At 47.0% G+C, this 22,089-nt stretch overlaps 1 protein-coding gene across 3 annotated transcripts in view; it reads left to right on the top strand.

The window, feature by feature from the left end:
- Positions 1-22,089, top strand: part of KAT6A (lysine acetyltransferase 6A) — a 51,458-nt gene that overhangs the window by 10,434 nt on the left and 18,935 nt on the right. For all 3 annotated transcript variants that reach the window (XM_083184880.1, XM_083184879.1, XM_083184881.1), the window contains exons 3-4: positions 18,927-19,035; positions 21,317-21,432. In XM_083184880.1, coding sequence (XP_083041006.1) covers positions 18,927-19,035; positions 21,317-21,432 — 225 coding nt within the window. The remainder of the gene's footprint in view (positions 1-18,926; positions 19,036-21,316; positions 21,433-22,089) is intronic.

Raw genomic sequence — 22,089 nt, 5'->3', positions numbered from 1 at the left:
AACATTAGGATGTACTTTGCGTCTTTGTTGGTTCCTGAATTCTAAACTTTTTTGACCCTAATGCAACATGTAGGTCCTGATCCAGAATTATGTGTGTAAATAATGAGCACAAGTAGCTAAAAGAGTGGTGTTTATTAGGAAATAGCAGCAAGAACCACCCATTGCTTTCCTCACAGCCAGCCCCTGACTGTCCTCCTGTCATAAGGCTGGTTTCACACACTCCGGCTCCTGCCGGACGGTGAAATCCCGCACTGCCAGGGAGCCGTGCCGCACACATTAGTTGTGAATGGACACTATTGTGTCCATTCACACGGGACGGCCACGACCCGGCCGCACGGTTGCAGCCGGATCCCGCCACTGGAAGGGACGGCTGCCGGGCTGTGGCCATCCCTTCCATGATAACGATTGTGTGCTGCACGGCTACCTGGCCGTACGGGTTTTCGCCGTCCGGCAGGAGCCGGAGTGTGTGAAACCAGCCTTACTCCTGCAATCGGCGGCCAGGGAATGCTCGGTGCTCCCAGCCACTGTTGTGAAAGCACTGTTAGTGGTACATGACAATTTTGTTCATTCTACCACTCTGCACCTTTCAAAACCCATGCAGTTCCTGTTTTCTGCCTGGGGTGTCGCTATCTACTTCGGTGCTTTAAGTACAGTTTGGTCTGAATTGAGATGGAGACCAAACTGTGCTAGAAACACCACAACAGACAGCGACGCCCCAGACATGAAAGGGGAACTGCAAGGGTTTTGAAAACTGCAGGGCGCAACGATTCGCCTATTAGTATAGCTTGTTTTTGAGTACATGCCATTTCCCCATGCCATTTCCCTGTTTTTTTGGGTGAAATTTTCAGTGACTTCTCCAAAACCATGGGAATTTGCAGCAAATTCCCCAAGCCGCGCAACTTTCTGTCCTCAGGACCCCACACAGGGCAGGCTTTCCAGGTAACACAGCAGGAGTGCTGTGTACCACCAAATGTCACATTTTAAAAATCCACAGGTGACCTTATAAAATATGAACTGTGTGGTAGTTGAGTACCAGTTTGAGAACCTGTGTTCTAGAGGGTGCTAGATAATCAAGTAGAATCTGGTTATGTTCAACAGCTCTACTTCGAAAATTAGCACTTTAGTAAATATACCCCTGATCTCTCAGCAGATGTTTATTCAATATTTAGGTTTCCATTCAAAGCATTCTGAGACCTGACCTGGCAGTATTGTTGGAGAACATGACCGCATTTGCCATACTAGCGGAGGCCACGTACCCTCTGGCTTTTTATCATCTTGTTAATTTGTTTTTGTATGCACATAAAACTGAATTTTGTTTTTTACCTGGAAAACTTTTTTTCTGAAGACGTAAACCGAGATCCAGGCCTGACTGCAAGAAATCCATTGCCTTAGAGAGATGTATCTCCTGAGATGCAAAACCTCTAGCAGCACACCAGGTGTAGTAAGAGCGCCACGATAATAGACCCGAGATGAGGAGGGCATCCTTGCCGCAATCATAATTTTGATTTACTGCAGGAGAAAAACCTTTTGCTCTCAGGATTTACATCTCGCGAGCCACGCCGTTTAAGCCAAACGTTTCCGATTCAGGTGTACACACTGACCCTGCTACAACAGGTCTTGCTGCAACTGCAGTTGCCGGGGAGGCTTCACAGACATGGCTAGAAGGTCCGTGAACCAGGCCATGCGAGACCAGTAAGGTGCCACGAGAATGGCCACAGCCAGTTCCTGTTTGAGGGAAAAACGTATACCAGGGAGAACGGCCAAGGGGCGGACAGAGCATCTACCAGGTACACTTGGATCTATGCTGCGAGTCCCATAACACGGCAGTTTGTGGTTGATGCAGGAGGCCATTAAGTCTATCTGGGTCAGGCCCCAGTGATCCACTAGAGCAGGCATGTCCAAACTGCGGCCCTCCAGCTGTTGTGAAACTACACCTCCCAGCATGCCTTGCCATCAGTTTCTCCGCCCAGAGCAGTACTTGGAGGACTTCCTTCATGGCCACGGAGGATGCTGATATTTTGGATGAGAGGGCCGCAGCATCCAAGGCAGCCTTTTCCAAGTAACAGGATGCCTCTTTGATCAGATCCACAGGGGACAATAGATCTGAGCGGCGAGTTCCAGACGTTATCATGTCCTGTAATTCATCAGCCCAGGTGCCAATTGCTGTAGCCACCCATGCCAAGGCGGCCAAGATGCCTGTGTTCGTGAAGATAGCCTTCAGGCAGTGCTCAATCTTCCTGTCTGTGGGATCTCTGAGAGAAGCCACAGTGGGAATGTGCATGGTAGTAGCTTTTCCCAGGCACGCTACGTGGGCGTCGACCTGTGGAGGGTCTTTCCATTTCTGGCAATCTTCTGGATTAAATGGGAAGAAGGAGGTGAGGCACTTGGACACCAAAAATGTCTTGTTTGGGTGAGCCCAAGCTTCTGATAGGATTTCCTCCAAATTTTTATTAGAAGGAAACACTGCCAGTTCCTCCTCTTTTTAAAGACCGGGGTCTCAGGGACTGCAGGCTGATGGTCCTCTTGAATTTTAAGTGAGTAACAAACTGCTTTAATTACAATGTCTAACATGGACTGAGTAATGCGATCCTCCCTAGGAGAATCCGTCTCCTTAACATCCTTCTCCAGGCCTATGAGCCAGGAGCGGTGGATGGGCGGCCCTTTGTTTAGATGAGGTGCCACTAAAATAGATTGAAGGGAGGTAGATACTTGCACTAACCCCTGTACGGAGGAGGACAAACCCTGCACCCAAGCAGGTTCCGCCCCAGCCTGAGGGACCTGAATATTAGGCGGTGCAGCTCGCACCGCCACAGTCTCAGTATGCTGTGCGGGTGCCCTAGCTGTGGCTAACTAGGTAGGCTAGCTTTTTCATCGCTGAAGAAAGGCCACCCATTCTGGTCCAGCTTGTGAGACTGACCCTGATGACGTGTCTGTCTCACAAGCACGCAGTGCAGCGGTCACACAGACCTGGCCTGTCTTGGGCCTCGGAAGAATATTTCCCTTACAGCTATTACATGTATAAGCCCCCAGTTTTGGTGCATCCCCTCGAGGGGGTTTAGCAGAGGGCTTTGATGTCCTTTTTTATGACATAATAATCAGGCCACAATACTGACAATGAACAGGCTTGATTATAGAAATAGTTAGGCAGTGTTACTTAATATTCCCTAAAACAGCTAAGAAGCAGACAAACCCTGAGCCAACACCAAAGTAGCGTGGTTACATTAGTAGAAGGGAGAAAACCTGGTCCTGTAGTGTGTAGAGCAGCAGGAATCCTGGTGCACTTCTCCCCTGCAGCGCTGGCCGTATGTGGTGCTGTGAGCAATGGCGCCTGAATGCTGTGAGGGCGGGGACAAGCAGAACCCAGCGCACGAAGCGCGACTGAGCCTGAATAATGGAGGTGGGGAGCGGAGAATCAACTCCACCTCCCCCTGGAACTACATGTGAGTGAAACGATTGAGGCAAACCCAGAGGACCAGCACCCTACATACAGGAGTATAAGTAAAGGCAGATTATTACACAGAGATCTCTGCACAGCATAAAAATACATTGTATCTACAACACCTATAAACTCCTGCAAGTGTGACATTTGAGACACAAACTATTAAAGGAGGAATTGATACAATAAAATAAAGTGTGAATAAGACGCAGAACACAACAGACAGTGAGATTATCTTTATTACTACACGAACAAACACAGATTTGAATATTTCTGGACCTGCAATAAAAAAAGCAATTGATTTACAGCAGAACACAGAGATTCATTTTAATCTTTTATTAACTTCTTTCTCTATATCTTTATCTTGTTTTTAATAATTTCGCTACTTATAATCCCTTTCAAAGGGAATCATTACATAAAGGTATAAGACAATTAATAAAATTGAGAATAAATTGTTTAATGTAAATACAGGGCTGTGGAGTCGGTAGGTAAATGTTCCGACTCCGACCCGACTCCGACTCCTCGTACTTCTGACACCGACTCCTCGTACTTCTGACACCGACTCCTCAACTCCGACTCCTCTGTATTAAAATGCGAATGTATTTGATACATTACTTGAAGGAAAGAAAGGCAACATACCTATCATTACTACAAAAACTGGAGGCTGGGAAGCCAGCAGTCTACTGTATTGAACAGTTTAAGCAAAGGACAAACACAATGAAAACAAAGTTTTATAAAAAAATGTATTAATTAAATGGCTGGATAGTAGCAGTAGGCATAAACATCAGGAACAGGAACTTTACCAGTTCAAAGATAAAAACCACATTATTTGGTTGTTTTGGGAACAAAAACCATAGGAAAGGTTCATAAGTGTGGAGCATGAGTTCCGCATGCTTTGTGACGACAACAAAAATCAACGGGCCACAATCTCTGCAGGTTTGCTTGCTCGTCACCGTTCAATTCATGGTCACAAGGAACGGTTTATTTACCGAATCGTTACTGGCGACGAAAAATGGTGCCTGTACATCAATATGAACCAGCGTAAGGAATGGCTTAGCCAAGGTAAACAAACGACCCCGTGCATGAAACAAGATCTTCATCCGCGTAAAAAGATGTCTACACCAGGTGATTTCTACCAACGAGGTATTGAAAACCTTATTGAACGTTGGAAATAAGTTGTAAACTACAAGGGAGAATACATTTATAAGTATTGGTGCTCCGAATTGTGCGTTGCGTGCCATATAGTGAAGCATATGAAAAGCATGCTTTTTCACGGTCACTTAACGTGTTCGTTTTGCGGTTACGTGAGGCACTGCATGCATTGGTCTTTATTCTTACAGTAGATAAGTCATTAATTATAATTTTCGTTGCATTGTTTGCCGACTCCGACTCCAGGTACTCGAAATTTCCTCCGACTCCACAGCCCTGTGTAAATATGACCTGTTGGCCCAACGTGTGAAGATACACAAATAAAATATACACCTAATTGTAGGTAAGATTTTATAAAAAGTCTCAGAGACATGTGGGTGAGGAGTGCGTCCTGTTGAACCTGATTTATTTTCTTTCTTCTCTTCACATTGTATAATACCAAATCAGGGGACAGCACCCTAGCCATTCAGGAACTATATTTGGATAAAATTCCTGTCAGGTGGGCATCTAACCACCCACTAGATAAAAATATCACTCTCAGTAAATTTATGGTGCGGGTCTTCCAACCCCTCTCTCAATGGTGAGCTTTACAATATGACCTATGGGAGTTTGCTCTGCCAGTGTTTTGTACCAGCAGCTGCTCACCAGGGATGCTACGTGTACCTTTCTTGTGTGTTTATGGCTTTCAGTGGTCTTACATTCGTAGTATAACATATTGGGAATTTATGCTGTTCAGATTTTTTTTTTTCTGCAGTTTTAAAAAAAACTTTATTTTGGAACACCAGTAGATATGTCCTATACTTGCCTCATGCTAAGCTCTCAGGCAGAGTGATTCTGCCATACTGCCCCCACCTCACCACCACCAACATTTATTAATTTCATTGCAGGCATAATAAGACTGTCTCTGGACACAAGATAGATATGGTGTACACCCTACAAAGGCCCAGACTTTGGTTTATCAAGGCCGCTTTAAAAAAAAAAAAAAAAAAAGTGTTTATTCGAACACCCTGCAGTTCCTCCTCCCTGCCTGAGGTGTCGCTTTCTGCTGTGGTGCTTCCTACACATCTGTAGTCTGTTCCAGCACTTACATACAGACCTGACCTGTACTAGAAGCACCACAGCAAAGAGCGACACCCAGGGCAGGAAAGAGGAACTGCACCAGTTTTCAAAGATGCAGGATGAGCACAAAAGAAGCCATTGATCTAAATGTGCAGGCTCCTTCCTGCCGAACACGTCTCTTTAAAAGGGTCCTGCCAAAACGCAATGTGTAGCCTAACAAGTAGTCCTCTATATGTCCTCTTGTAGGACAGGCAACTTCTTGAATGTTATCAACTCAGGTCATAGAACTAGATTCCCTATAATTGGACAGCAGAAGTGCATATAAACCACAATCCACAGGGACCCCCAGCAAGTGTCGGCTATTAGTGGTTCTCAGCCAAGTTTAGGATGAACGTAAGGGTCTGGCTGTTGTGGCTTTCTGTTGTTCCGTAGTATAAAGCTCTGGTCTTCCTGTAATTATGAATAGCAGAGTTCTTATGAAGTAGTATGGGATGAATAGGATTCTCTGTCCAGGTAAACATTTACAGGAAAACACCTTCCCGTTCATCCTGTATGGGCGCTTCCTGCTCTGGTAGAGTAAATAGAATCTAGAAACAAAATGCAATATGTTGCAATCTCTATTCCAGGACCGTTCTGCCAGCCTGTCATTTGTGGGATATATATTATGTCATATTATATAGTACCTGTACAACTATGAACTTGTTCCACTGAATGTGAAGAACTTTTAGAATGTAACACTTTTTTTTTTTTTATGGACTGTCTAATAAATTATTTTGAGTGACAATTTCTTACTGTGTTACTGAAGAGACCTATACGGTTCCAAATACCGTGACCTTTGTTTGGCGCCTGTCCTTCATTGAGTCAGGGAATTTATAGGACAACTGGCAGCCAGATTAATTTGGTTTGTAAATTAGTGCGAGATTAGGATATTGTATGTGTGCTTGCATGCATACATACATACATACATACATACATACATACATACATACATGAAAGAGGTGCAATGCAATGGGCAGTGACAGATGTAGAGAGGTTGAATGGAGCTCTCACTACAGCTCTGTCATGTGACCGGTTATACACTAGCGCAGGACTGTACCTTTCTGTCTCCCCAGTCAGGTGATGCCACCATTGGTAGGGTCTATAAATTATTTATATCCTTCGCTTGCTGTGTTTGTGGGTGTCAGACCAGTGACACGCTTCCTCTGTCTGAACTAACGCTTCTATATGGGCAGTCTGGTGTCATCTGAGACGGGGAGATGACCTCCTACCAGTTTCTACATTTCTGACCCTGTCACAGTGCTCAATTGTTGTTGGCTGTGCTTGATCTTGTTTGATACAGAACTGGCTGTGGGATTCTTCCATAAATAAGTAATGCATGGCTGTCATTTATGTTATGTTATGTTATGCCTGCAAGTTAACTTAATTTAATTCTCTGAAACAAGCAGAAGTTGGCATTCCTAGGTTACTGTGAAGGTAGATACAGTGGTTTGGGATGTCTGATGGCTACAGATAGGGACTGCAGAGGAGGCACGGTGTGTGGAAGTCTGTAGAGAACCCTGCCTGGTGGGGATAAATGTTGCAGTGACAGGAAAATGTGGAGCCGGTAATAGTAGTGACTGTGGGGTTGTTACCAGTCCTGCAGGTGACCATAGGTAAAGGGAATTCTAATTCTTAGGGTTGACATCACAGTTGATGTGTACCTATGATGGAAATTACAGACCTCTCATCTTTTTAAGTACGTCAACTGGCACCATCGGTGGCTGTCCAAATACTTTTTTGTCCCACTGTAAATGGGCTCCAGGTGAAGTCCCTGTAAGGGATGGGCAGGGCATCGCACTCTAGCTGTGCATCCACATCGTCTCATTGGGGTTCTATTAGCAGCAATGAGCTTGAGGCAGAGCACTTCTATGTGGTACATAAGGTTACATGAATGAACATCACCATGGGGCTGTGAACTAGGGATGGCCATAGACTATCGGTGTTCCCAAAATATCGATGGTTGGGACCTAGTGCTCGATGTTTTGGGCATCGATAGTGGATGGTCGAATAGTTATATGCCATCGATGGATGGCTTCCGACGGTAAAAGTTGTGGGCGCATGCGCACTGCGTGCGCAGCGTCATTGCATCCAGCAGCGTTGCGGCGGACGGCCCGCCGGAAGGTGCGCGCATGCGCAAAAGAAACTTAAACTGGATTGTTGGCTTAAGTTTCTTCAGTGCATGTGCGCGGATCCCGGCCGAGCAGGCTGCCCCCAGCGACCCTTCCCGTTGCTCTGCACATGCGCGGCTAAGCGATGGCAGGAACCATCGATGGTGTGAGGTAGAATGGTTTATAGCCATCGATGGTTCCTGCTCTAGAAGCCATCGATGGGGGATGTGCCGATGGCCATCCCTACTGTGAACCATTTAGCGATGAATTCTTTACTTTCACGGCGCCATGCTGGCGCCGTGAAAGTAAAGAAGTACCGCCACAGCAATGCTGTCGTTGGCGTGCGATGAGTGGTGAGCAATTGCCATGTTATGTTGAAGAAGACTTGAACATTTATTAGATTTTATGGGGTAAATTCTACACGGTGTACATTGAATAATGCCAGGAGGGAGCTCCCAGAGCTATTCTAATGTAGAGCGCTGCTAAGTTAGCGAATGCCAGTACTAGTATTTAGCCGTTAGTACCAGCAATTTCCTTAAATGCCCTGCGATGATGCTGTTTGCGTCGTGCTAGGGCTTAAAACCGCATTGCCAACCTAGTTTGGTCAGATTTCTACTCTCCTCCTAGGAGGAGTGACAGCAGAAATCCACTAGTTGCAGTTACCGGTGCGCTGATTAGAACAGCTGCCGGAGCTCCCTGCCGACGCTACTCAGTGCTCACTATTGGATCAACCCCTTTGTCCTTTACATGCTTTTCCAGCAACCAAATAAGTTGGTTAAGTGTAAAATGTTACAGTATACTATTCCTTTTCTATTAAGTGCTGGGGCTCTTCAAAAGCTCCTAGACTGAATTGGTTCTGAGCAATATATGGGACCCCAGATGGGAACTTTCTTAGCCCTGTGATGCTGGCATGAGACCTTTTACCTATTTATTACATATGGCCTAATTCAGAGTTGATTTTAAATGTAAACTATTTCTCAAATAGGCAAACCCACGTGCTCTGCTTGTGAGGCAAATGTAACGTGCAAAGAGAGTTAAGCCCCGTACACGCGGGCAACTTGTGCTGTTGAGCAATAAAGTTACCACAGATTGCTCCGCACACATTGGTGGCTAGTCCGCCTGCACAGACAGCGATGTATGCGGAGCGATCTTTGCTAACCAGTTCTTTATTTAGCACATGCATGCGCTCTATCTAGATCTGGACTGCGTGTGCTAAAGATCTGAATGGGCGATGGGACCGTGCATCCCCATTGCTATATAGCGCAATAAAAAAATAAGGAAAATCACCCTGTGTAAATGCCATTTTAGATTTGGGTGAGTTATTTTGTTTCTGTGCAGGGTGAATACTGGCTGCTTTATTTTTACACTGCAATATAGATATCCGTTTCAACACCTCCCTCAAATCTAACTTTGCACATGTTACATTTGCCCCACCTGCAGTGCATGGGGCTTTGCCCATTTTAAGAAAGATTTTGCTTTTGTGATCCACTCTGTATCAGGTCCATAGTGTATTTATGTATACGCTTTTATAACGCCTCTTGCATAAATACATTTAAATTGCACAAAATAGACGGTCATATTGTAGACATACTGTATGTGCCTACAGCTCTGAGCATGTTGCTGCAACAGTCATCTAATCCAGTTTTCTTTTCTTTTAATGTGAACTCCAAAATCCATTTCAATGGGCAATCTTACAGCCCAGTCTAATGCTGTCTACAGACTGATTGTGCAGCTTGTTCTCCATGCACACTGCCCAATCGGTTGGGACTGACATCACATATGGGCGGATGCATTTGCATGCACCCTCCCACTGAGCGGTCAATCATTGGCAGCTCCCGGTGCAGGTGGTCGGTGGATCGGCCGTACACACAGAGCAATGCGCTGCTATATCGGCGCAATATAGCTATGAACAACGCTGTTCAGATATATTGTTGGTACACACTTACCGATGGATCCGGCCGGTCAAGTGTGTACGCGCCTTAAGGATAATAATTAATTGCACTCACAATCTCCCGTTTAAAGTGTGTGTGTGTGTGTGTGTGGGGGGGGGGCGTGCCGGGAGTGATGCGAAAGGCACTGTTTCAGTGCTCAAACAGGTCACATTTAGCTAATTTCAGCTCACCACCCCTGGGAAGTGTATGCTGAAATGCCAGAGCCGGAAAGCTGTTTGCGCCTGAACGGAGAAACAATTGAATTGCTCCATCGGGTGCCCGGCGGCTGTCGGTGCCGCTTACAATATTTTTAAATTTCCTTGTCAGGGTCCATGGGTCCCACAGGGGACATCGGGGTTGTAGGCGGATCCAGGGGGTCCGAGGCACCAATCAGCGAAGCTCTTAAAGATTTTACCCAGCATGCCCGGGCCCTCTCCCCTACAACCCCGCCTCCAGGCTACTGCCGCCAGTTTTTTGTTGGTGCCTGCAGGAAGCAGACGCACCTGTATTCAGCAGGAATCACCTTTTTTTGAGGTGATTCCAAAAGAAGCTTTATTTTTATTTTTGTTTTAATCTGCCGCTTATGCGGGAGAAGCCGCTTCGCGGCAGAACACGCTCCCCGCTGTCAGTGAGTGACAGCGGAGTGAGCGTCTCACTCCTCCCGGCGCCGACCTCCTCAGAACATCTTGAGGCAGACGGCGGGGGTGACGTCAGCGCCTAGCACCGCCGGACGTCTCCCCCCTGACAGCGTGGCCGGACCAGGAGCAGGTAAGGCTTCCTAAGGAAGCACAAATCGCTGTCCTGCCGCGGCGCGCTGGGAGACGCCCGCGGTAGCTGGCGTGGGCACTCGCTTCGGCCAGGGATCCCACTAGACCACCGGGGACAGAGCGGCAGGCTGGGCCTGGGGGGGACCCATTATAATTGGCTCTTACGCTCCGGTGGGGGAAGTCCAGCAAGGGGAGGTGGCGCTTGGCCTGCAGTCCCTCCCCCAGCTTTGGCGCCAATCTCCTCGCAGATCTGCCGTCCATAGCTGACTCCGTTTGTGCCCGCCCCCCCTCTCTTGGACCAGCGCCATTACAGCAGCACGCAGGTCTTCAGAGGACGGGCACATCTCTCTCCCCTGTGAAACCGGCTACAGGCTAAGTAGTACCTTTCACAGCCACCCTCATTCCCCCTTTGCTCTATAGAGTACTGAGGTTGATATAGGGTGTGTTAGCTTATCTATATTGCCTAATATAGTGTGTATGTGACTTTGTGCTAGCACTTCTTTTTCCTCTGTCAGTTTTTCTCTCAAACTGTCCACTTTACTTCTAAGGAGGTTTTTACCTCAGAGGTCACATACTGTCAGTGGATCACTCTAGGTCCTCTTCTACTGAGTTACCTACTGTGCACTGCTTTACCCCCTATTGGGAGTGTTCACACTATGTCCAAACGGGGGCGCAACCAGACAGAATCTCCCTTGCTCTTGTCTTGCAAGGGCTGCGCTGCAGGTCTGTCTGGAATGGATGTCATCCAGGATGGACTATGTGTCAATTGCTTTACACCTCCTGACCATCCCCAGCCCTCAGGGGCACCCCAGCCACCATGGGCAGCCTTTCAACAACTGTTGGGCACCCTGGTGGATCGTCTTCCTAATGCGGTAGCACCCCCTGTAGTACAGCCCCCCCCCTCCATGGGTGGATGCTCTGTCGACCACGGTGCAGACCTTGCAGCAGACTACGGCAGCTATGCAGAAGCTACTGCCACATGCGGCACAACCCAGTAGATCCTTGATAAATCCGTTACTACCGGTAACCAGGGATGGTTCTGTTGACTCAGACGATGGCGGGGATGACCCCGATAATGCAGATCCTGATACTGCGGATGACATCATACCTGATGACGATCAGGACGACCCTATGCCTACTGATACTCCCGCTTCTCAGGCTGAGACCCCTGACATAGCAGGCCTTATTTATGCTATCCGGGAGGTTCTTCTGTCAGATGCAGATGAACCTGAACCCACAGCCAAGACCAGGGACGTCTTTAAAAAGCAAAAGGTAGTTAAAGCCCAGTTCCCTCATTCTGATCATTTATCAGAAATCAGGAGAGATCAATGGGAGGCGTTGGGGAAAAGAGCCAACATATCTAAAAAGATGTTGGCTAGATACCCGCTCCCTCCAGAGGACTGTACTCCATGGGAAATCCCTCCCACAGTGGACGCGCACGTGTCCAGACTGGTTAAACCGTCAGTACTCCCGGTAGCTTCAGGGTCAGCCCTGAAGGACCAGACAGATAGGCGTCTGGAAAACGCTCTTAAGGCAGCTTTTTCTTATACAGGGGCAGTTCAGAGGCCTACAATTGCGGCCACTTGGGCGGCAAAGGCCATTTCTCCTTGGTTACAAGTGATAGAGGATGAGTTGGCCCCAGTTGCATCGGAGGATGCAAGGCTGTGTATGCAACACATCAAACATGCAGCAACATATATTATGGATGCTATGTCGGACGCAGGCACTCTAGCTGCCAGGGCCTCCGCCAGTTCAGTGCTAGCACGCCGGATTATCTGGCTTCGGTCATGGAAGGCGGACCTAGAATCCAAAAGGACTCTGGAACTCTTACCTTTTAAAGGGGAGAACCTGTTTGGGGAGGAATTAAATAAAATTGTGGCTTCCCTGGCGTCAGCTAAGACAGCCTGCCTCCCTACGGCTCTACCGCAAAGGCCTAGGACCCAGTCCTTTCGGCCCTTTCGCCCTCAAGGCAAGGCCAGAGGACAGTCCTATACCAGACCCTCCCCCGCTCATAAGGCTGGCAAACCCAAGCCCAAGCAGCCTTGGGCCGCCAGACAGGCCCCTCCCAAGGCCGACAAGCCTTCCGCATGACGGGGCCAGCCTCCCACAGGCGGACCCCCAAGTGGGAGGCAGACTCCTGTACTTCGCTCACCAGTGGCTATCCTCCACAAAGGATGCCTGGGTGAGGGAGGTAGTGTCGCAGGGGTACGCCATATCCTTCTCAAAGCCCCCCCCCAAGACGGTTCTTCTGCACAGGTCTCCCAAGGGACCCTTGCAAAGCAGAACACATGAGGGTCATCCTACGGACCTTACTTCGGTCGCAGGTCATTGTTCCCGTGCCAGGGCACCAGAGAGGCCTCGGCTTCTACTCAACCCTGTTTCTGGTGCCAAAACAAAATGGTACGTTCCGCCCCATTCTAAACCTCAAAGCCCTAAACAAGGTGGTAAAAGTCACAAAGTTCAGGATGGAGACCTTGAGGACCATCATCTTGGCCCTAGAGGAGGGGGACTTCATGGTCTCTCTAGATATCAGAGACGCATATCTCCACATCCCCATCCTACCGGCTCACCAGAAGTATCTGCGCTTTGCTATTCTGAAGAGCCACTACCAGTTTCAGGCCCTCCCATTCGGCCTAGCAACGGCGCCAAGGATCTTTACAAAAGTGATGGCTATAATGGCAGAACTTCTACACAAGCAGGGGATCAGGGTCTTCCCCTACTTGGACGACCTGTTGATTGTAGCCAAGTCACCAGAGGTCCTAACATCCCACTTGCAGATAACGATCTCCGTGTTGCAGGCTCACGGGTGGCTCCTCAACTGGGAGAAATCTTCCATGATCCCCTCCCAGAGAATGTTGCATCTGGGAGCTTTACTGGACACCAGAGCCCTGCGTCTGTTTCTTCCAAACGACAAGGCCAGGGACTTAATTCAGAGAATCCAGATCTTTGCTCAGAAACCAAGAGTATCGGTTCACTGGGCCATGAAAATATTGGGGAGGATGGTGTCTACATTCGACATGGTCGAATGGGCCCAGTTCCACTCCCGTCCGCTCCAGGGCCTGGTCCTGGCGAAATGGGATGGCCTACCACAACACGTCAAGTCGACGTTTCTCACTCTAACACAGGAGGTCAAAGACTCGCTCCTGTGGTGGGAACAGATGGACCACCTAAACCAGGGGAGACTATTCTGGTTCAGAGAATGGATAGTGCTAACCTCAGACGCCAGCCTGCGAGGCTGGGGGGCAGTAGTAGGATCCCGGTCCTTGCAAGGCGTCTGGACCGAACCAGAATCTCGATTATCCATCAATGTCTTAGAGATTCGAGCAGCCTACAATGCCCTTCTTCAGTCTCAGGATCTGTTACAGGGGAAACCAGTTCAGATCAGGTCGGACAACGCCACGGCGGTGGCATACATAAACCGCCAGGGAGGAACACGAAGTGTCGCCGCTCTCCGGGAGGTCTCCAGGATCCTCACCTGGTCAGAGGAACATCTCCTAGCCCTGTCGGCAGTCTTCATCCCAGGAGTCCTGAACTGGGAAGCGGACTTCCTGAGCCGACAGGATATCCACCCGGGAGAGTGGTCCCTACACCCGGAGGTGTTTGTCAGCCTGACACAAGTCTGGGGCACGCCAGACGTAGACCTCATGGCGTCCAGACACAACTTCAAGGTCCCATGCTTCGGGGCAAGGACCAGGGACCCTCAGGCCTACTTCACGGATGCTCTGTCCGTACCGTGGAAGTTCCACCTCCCATACGCGTTCCCTCCGATAAACATGATCCCCAGGGTGATCAGAAAGTTCAGGCAAGAAGGAGGAACCCTCCTTCTCATCGCACCAGACTGGCCACGCAGACACTGGTACGTGGACCTACAACAACTGTCACACCAGCCCCCCTGGCCATTGCCTCTTCGTCAAGATCTGTTGAGTCAGGGGCCATGTCTTCACCCAGACCCTCAGCGCCTGTCTTTGACGGCGTGGCTCTTGAAATGGCCCTATTAAAGAGCAAGGGCTTTTCTGAAAAGGTGGCTAAGACAATGATCCAGGCTCGCAAGCCAGCATCTTCAAAGATATACTACCGGACTTGGCATTCCTTTTTTTCTTGGTGTAATTCTAATAAATATGATCCCAAGATTTTCAAAACAGCCAGGATATTGGCCTTCCTTCAAAATGGATTGGACTTAGGTCTTAGATTGGCTTCCCTGAAGGTCCAAATCTCAGCCCTCTCAGTATGGTTTCAGAGAAAAATTGCATTCTTACCTGACATTCGCACATTTTTACAGGGAGTGGTACACATACAGCCTCCCTTTGTCCCTCCCACGAACCCGTGGGATTTATCTTTAGTGCTTCAAGCTTTAACCAAACCACCGTTTGAACCACTTTCATCAGTGGAGCTTAAATGGCTGACAGTCAAAACTGTCTTCCTCCTGGCCATTGCCTCCGCACGCAGAGTGTCGGATCTATCCGCACTATCGTGTAAATCACCCTTCCTAGTGTTCCACAGTGACAGGGCAGTGTTACGGACAAAGTCTTCCCACCTACCCAAGGTTGTGACAAAATTCCATGTCAACCAGGAAATCGTGGTACCTGCATTCACCTCAGATGACCTTTCATCTGATGAAAAGCTGCTTGATGTGGTCAGAGCTCTGACCATCTATATCGACCGCACTAAATCGGTCAGGAAATCAGAGTCCCTCTTTGTGTTATATGGCTTTCACAAGAAGGGTTGGCCAGCGGGTAAACAAACTATTGCCCGCTGGATCCGCATGGCTATACACCAGGCATATCTTCTGTCTAACAGGCCCATTCCGGTTGCTATCAAGGCACACTCTACTAGAGCGGTTGGTCCTTCATGGGCAGCAAGCAGGGGTGCTTCTGCCGAACAGCTGTGCAAGGCTGCAACGTGGTCATCCGTTCAGACATTTATTAAGTTCTACGCCTTTGACACGTTCGCCTCCCAGGATGCCTCCTTCGGTCGTCGGGTTCTGTTAACTCCTCAGACAAATTCCCTCCCTTAATTACGGCTTGTGACATCCCCGATGTCCCCTGTGGGACCCATGGACCCTGACAAGGAAAAGGAGAGTTATGGTAGACTTACCTTTGTTAACTCCCTTTCCTTGAAGTCCATGGGAACCACAGGGCGCCCACCCTTTTAAATTTGCCACTGAGGTTCACCTTTACGTGATGTTCTGATACTGTGACCCGTTCTGACCATTCCATATTCATGCTATGTATGTATGAGTTCTGGGCATATGTGTTCTCTGTCCTCTTCTCTTCTCCGCTTCCTGCTCTCGGCTTGTTACCAAAAACTGGCGGCAGTAGCCTGGAGGCGGGGTTGTAGGGGAGAGGGCCCGGGCATGCTGGGTAAAATCTTTAAGAGCTTCGCTGATTGGTGCCTCGGACCCCCTGGATCCGCCTACAACCCCGATGTCCCCTGTGGTTCCCATGGACTTCAAGGAAAGGGAGTTAACAAAGGTAAGTCTACCATAACTCTCCTTATCGCCCTAAGTTCACTTTAGTTAAACAAATATTAATACCTTGTAGAGCCCCAAACCTTTGCTGTTTAACCCTATTTGAACACAGGTTTTAAATAGCATAACTACTGTAGCTACTATATGATCTATAGTATTTGTCTTGGTGCGCCATCTATTGGATTTACATGTATACTGCAACTTCATGAGGCAAGATAAGTTGTCTGATTAGATTCAATATGTATGTGGATTTTCCTGTGAAATAGATATTGATAATGCCTCATATCATTAGTTTTTTTGATCACCATTTTGTGATGGCATCAATCAACTTGTTCTGCTGGTGAGGCGCCCAGCTGCTATAGAGGTCATATTTTAATGCAGCCTCCAGATGTGTAAATTCAGCACTAAAGCTGGGTACACATATGTACAATTTCATTTTTCTTGCGACCGTTCGATCGACCGAATACACGTTCGGCCGTCCAAAACATACGACCGATCTGCGCGTACACATATGTACAATTTTACTTGCGACGTCCGATGTACTCCCGTCCAAACAATCGCAAGAAAAAGATGGGCGTGCTGCTTTTGGGAGGAATGATCGCAGGAACGGGCTGCATATCGATCGAACGTGCGTACACATGTCACTTTTCTTTCGATATGGAGCCGTCCTGTCGGAAGAATATTAATATTACTCCAAGTAGTTTGGATGCCCAAAAAAAAGGATTTAACAAATATAGCGCATTTTACTGAGAGTATTTTGAAAGATCAGTCCCTGCCCCAGTAGAGCTTACAATCTATATTCCCTACCACATGTACACGCACACTCATTCATTGTAGGGTTAATTTTGTTGGGAGCCAATTAACCTACCAGTATATTTTTGGATTGTGGGAGGAAACCGGAGTACCCGGAGGAAACTCGCGCAAGCGAAAGGCTTGCATGGGCAGAGAATATACAAACTCAGCAAAGTTAGGGCCATGGTGGGAATTGAACCCATGACCTCAGTGCTGTGAGGCAGTAACACTAACCATTACACCATCCGTGCTGCCTGACTTTAGACCGGTTTAGACATGAGAGCGTTCTCAGCCAATCAGCTGCCACTCTATTTATTTGATTTATCCTGCCCACCACCTGCCTTTCTCTTTCTGTGTACAAGGGTGGCACCTTCACTGTTTGGGTAAGATATACATGTGCACCCAAACAACAATTGAATTGTGACAATTTGTCCTAAAAATGATATTTATATGCTTATGGTAATTTTTGGCTTGAGGAGCCTGCACACTGCACGTGCATAGTGTTCCTCTCCCTGATATAACATGGATATAATACAGAACTCCGTTTCTTTGTGGGTGACTAAGCTATACAATAATAAAGCTGCCATCCAGGTTTATTCTTTCATTTTTGCGTGATGCTGGACAAGTCAGACTAACACAAAATTCCCAAAAATATTTGTCTCCATAGTTCATACAGTCCCAAGGAGTAGATTTCTCCAAATAAATATCTACTGTATAGACACAGCCATTACAAGGGTTTTAAATAGATTTGTGCAGCCCACCCAATCTCAAGAAGAGTGAAATAGCCAGATAAAGCAACTTAGAATAGAAAACTGAGCTGAGACTTGTAGTTCCACAGAAGAAATGATGTATACACTCTGATCGTTGACTCAGTTGTTCTGTGTGTGTGTGTGTGTGTGCGCGCATGATATTGTTTGGCCAGCAGTGTTCTGGATTTCAAGGGAAATTGTATATGACGTTGGATTGTACTTTAAATCTGTCCATGTGTGTGCACCTTTAATGCTTTGACATTGATACAGATCTATACAATAGAAATGCAAGAAATTTGCTTTTATTGACCACGCATAGAAATGTGTGTGTGTGTGTGTGTGTGTAGTCTTAGGGATGTGAGTGCACACGTATCAGTGTGAGCTGTCTCCTGATAAACAAGCAGCTCATATTCCCGCAGTCCCGGCTCAGGTTCTCAGCTCTTCTCTCTGCAGATGGAGAACATCTGCTATGACTGGGGGACAGCTGGGAGCTCGGCCAGTACTTACAGATGAATTGTACCCATACCAAATATTAGTTTGTGACTGGCTGATCAGTCTCTAGGTTGTCATGGTGTATATAGATGTCTGTGCTTCTGCGATTTGGGCAACATTGGAATATTCGGTTACCTGTTGTAATCCATTCAGTCATTTATGTTGTGTACACATGATACAGTTTTGACTATATAGTCATAATCGCATTGGGATCGCATGCAGATTGCACAGGTTTGCTAACCTTGTGCACCCGCACAGCACACATTGAAGCCAGATACACAGGGCTGCATTGACTATATAGTCAAAATTGCATGCATGTCGGGCGGCTTGCCGTGCGATTCCATCCATGTTCGACACAACTTAGGTTGACTTGCATTGGGTCGACAGGGTCATTAGATCAACACACGCATTAGGTCAAAAGGTTGACTTTTCACGTTTTTGTCCCACATGTCGACATGGACACCATCATATCGGTGCACTTTGTCCCCTTACATGTGTTCCTGCACTCGCCATGCTTTCGGCACACTATTTTATTCTACCTCTAAGCCCTCGTGGATGGTGGGGCATGAAATACCGCCTGTCTGCTCAAAAAAAACACGTAAAAAACCCATGTCAACCTTTTGACTGTCGACCTTGTCCATGTTGATCTAATGCTTGTGTCGACCTAATGACCCTGTTGACCTAACCCCATGTTGACCTTCTGAGGGCTCAACTTAAGCCCATGTCGCCCTTGGTGGACCAAATGCATGCCGACCTTAGGTGTGAGTCGACCTAACGAGTGTATACCGCCTGCGTGACACCGCTGCCCTGGACACGTTTGTGCCATGTAGAATGTTCTGCCCATTGCTCGCTCTCTATTTCCTGTGTTTAGTTTTTCTAACCTGTAAATGACGACAACACTTCTAACCTGTGATTGTGTGGGTCTTGTCTCCAACAGCCAGTCGCAGAGCCCATACCAATATGCAGTTTTTGTCTGGGAACAAAGGAACATAATCGAGAGAAGAAACCAGAAGAACTTATTTCATGTGCAGACTGTGGAAACAGCGGTGAGTCTATACTCCAAGTTCGTTAGGCATTCTTATGTATATTTGTTTGAGCACATATAGTTACTGCCTCCATTGTGCTTACAGGACAGGTATAAAGTGCTCCAAAAAAGTTAGTTGAAGTGCCCATCTCCTCTGCAGGCCCACTTATCTGCTTGTTGGCCTCTAGTATGTCCGTGGTGTAATACCCTTAGTTTGCCACATGGTGTCACACTAATAAAGGCAGAAGGAGCCTCATTGGCTGTGCATTGTTATCATGATCTGGAGAACATGGAGTATTTACTGCAGTTTAACCCCACATATATATTGTAATAATAAAATGCTTACATTGTAACTAAACAAGACTGTGGGAGCTTTTGTATCTTTTCCAGTTTATGTAATTCCACTTTTCTTATATTGAAATGTACTTTGTTGGAGGCCCATGGTGTATACCTCTACAATTACAGCAGGATTGGGGGGGGGGGGGGGTGTTGAAATATTAATCATATATGTACTTCCCTGTCCCCATGCACATTACTGGGGATGAGAAATAGTTGTGAGTATCTCTTCCTGACACATCCCATATGTGCCCTCTAGGTTTCTGATTCCTATTAGTGTCCCGGCTACTCCACTTGCCAGGGGAGGGTATATTTTGGCGTTGCTAGTATATCATTACAATTTGTCCTGTCCCCATTTCTCACGGTTTCCTGTCTGCCTATTTTCTCTCTCTGTATAAACGTCTGGAAGGAGGTGTAATAGGGCAGATGTATTAAGCTTGGTTGATTAAAGTGGAAGGTGATAACACACCAGCCAATCAGCTGTGTTCGAAAAATATCAGGAGTTGATTGGCTGGTGCTATATCACCACTTTATCACTTCACCATGATTAATAAATCTGCTCCACTGTGACCTGCTGCATGGCTGGTTATAGTTCTATGCGGTGGCTGTTAGTTACCGGGTGTCTTTTCTGTGGAACCACAGATCTGTCAATTAAACCATGCCACTAGTTAGTCTAGACCTCTTGCATACCAGTATGTCAGGCTAGACTGCACCTATAGTTCTCTTCTCAGCTTATGCCCAACAGTAGTTCCCACAATTTATACTCTGCCAGATAGTGCATACACACTGTGAACTATCCACCAATATTGACAATACACACTGTGATTTTCGCTATGTGTGATTTTTACTAAGCTGTGCTATAGATTGTGTTCTTTCCCGTCAAGATTTTGCTGCCTGCAGTCTATTTTTTTCTTGCAAAAATGACCCACGGGGCTTGCAACGGCAGCGCAAGCTATATACACATGGTGCGATTATGTACTATGTTTTCTACCAATCTGGACTATATAGTCCCGTCAGACTTTAGCTCCTGTATGTTACAGTCCCATTCATCTATTTGAAGGCCCAACTAGATTAAATTTGCAGTTGCTTGTACATCCGGAGGCGTAAGTTCCCCTATTCACGGGACTTGTAGTTGAAATGTGCACAGCACCAGGGTTAAAAGCATACGTTGGGGTACTCGCAGTTTTTTGAATGTCGGCATTACTAAATGTTATATCTTTGGGTACTTGTTTCCTTGCACGGCGCCCACGATTTTCATCTTATGCCATCATTTTGATTGCGACCCGATGGCATGCGATGCGATTTTTTTTTTAATTGTACAGACACCCTGATGGGTCATTACTATGTTAAATGCACCCCCATTGTTAACGCCACCCCCACTATGAACGCCAACCCGAAGCGTGGCGAGCGCAGCGGTACGCATCCTCCGACCTTTTCATACCCCAACTATCCACGTCGGCGTGGAGTTGATTTTATATAGTGTGGCGAGCGCAGCAAGCCACCGAGCCCGAAGCGTGGCTTCACATGTATTCCGCTTGCCATGCTTCGGGCTCGCTGCGCTCGCCACACTATATAAGATCAGCTCCACGCCGACGTGGATAGTGGGGGTATGAAAAGGTCAGAGGATGCGTACTGCCGCCCCTCCCTGCACTCGCCACGCTTCGGGTTGGTGTTGATAGTGGGGGTGGCGTTAACAATGGGGGTGCATTTTAACATAGTAATCACCCATCAGGGTGCCTGTACAATTGCAAATCGCATGCCATTGTAATGGCAAGCGATGCAACGCGATATTAAAATTGTACAGTGCGACTCTTAGGTCCCATCGCATACCTTAATTAGTGGTATTCGATGGCATACAATGGGCGCCGTGCTAGGAAACAAGTACCTATTTTTGCAAACAACTATTGATGTGTACATGTTGGTGTGAGTCTCTACACAAGTGTGATCTTCCTCTTACCCCTTTGTAGGTCACCCCTCCTGTCTGAAGTTTTCTCCAGAACTCACAGTGCGTGTTAAAGCCCTGCGCTGGCAGTGTATCGAATGCAAGACCTGCAGTTCGTGCCGTGACCAGGGCAAAAATGCTGTAAGTCTTTTGTAGTCATACTAAAATTCTTTAATGTTGAGTATATTACAAAAGTTAAAAAAGAAATGCATTGCTCATCATGCTGCATGTAAAGGTGCGTACACATGTACAGATTTTCTGTCTGATCTATCTGGTGGGGACAAAAACCTGGAAATGTTTGGGCGCATACGACAATCAAAAATTTCCACCCAAATGTAGGAAAACAGAAAGAAATCTATGCTTTGATAAATTTGTTATATCAGAATGATTTAAACAATTTGTCTGACCACTGTCTGTTTTCAAGCGTTTGGGAACAATTTTTTGATTGTCATATACTCCCATACATTTCCAGTATTTTGTTCCCACCAGATAGATCAGACAGAAAATCTGTACGTGTGTACGCACCATTATATTGTCTTGGCAGCAAAAGTTGCAGTACTGATGCAGTATGATCATAACAAATGTGCTGATTTATGTTCTACCAAGTCAGCCTTTAGTGACTGAAAATGGGTGGCACTTAGCAAATTCTCATATATACAATTGAGCTATGATCACATTCAGAGAAAGCTATTTGTAGCCAATTATAAGGGTTTGGTATGTAAAGGTTGGAAAATGTAATCTGTTGTAGTCTACATCTATTTCTACAACACTTTATCTAAGCTCTGAATGTGGGCTTTC

The sequence above is a fragment of the Crinia signifera genome, chromosome 4 (assembly GCF_055691185.1).
Source record: "Crinia signifera chromosome 4, ASM5569118v1, whole genome shotgun sequence".
NCBI lineage: Eukaryota > Metazoa > Chordata > Amphibia > Anura > Myobatrachidae > Crinia > Crinia signifera.
Note: the sequence above shows the minus strand (reverse complement) of the source record. Positions and strands in the feature narration are given on the sequence as shown.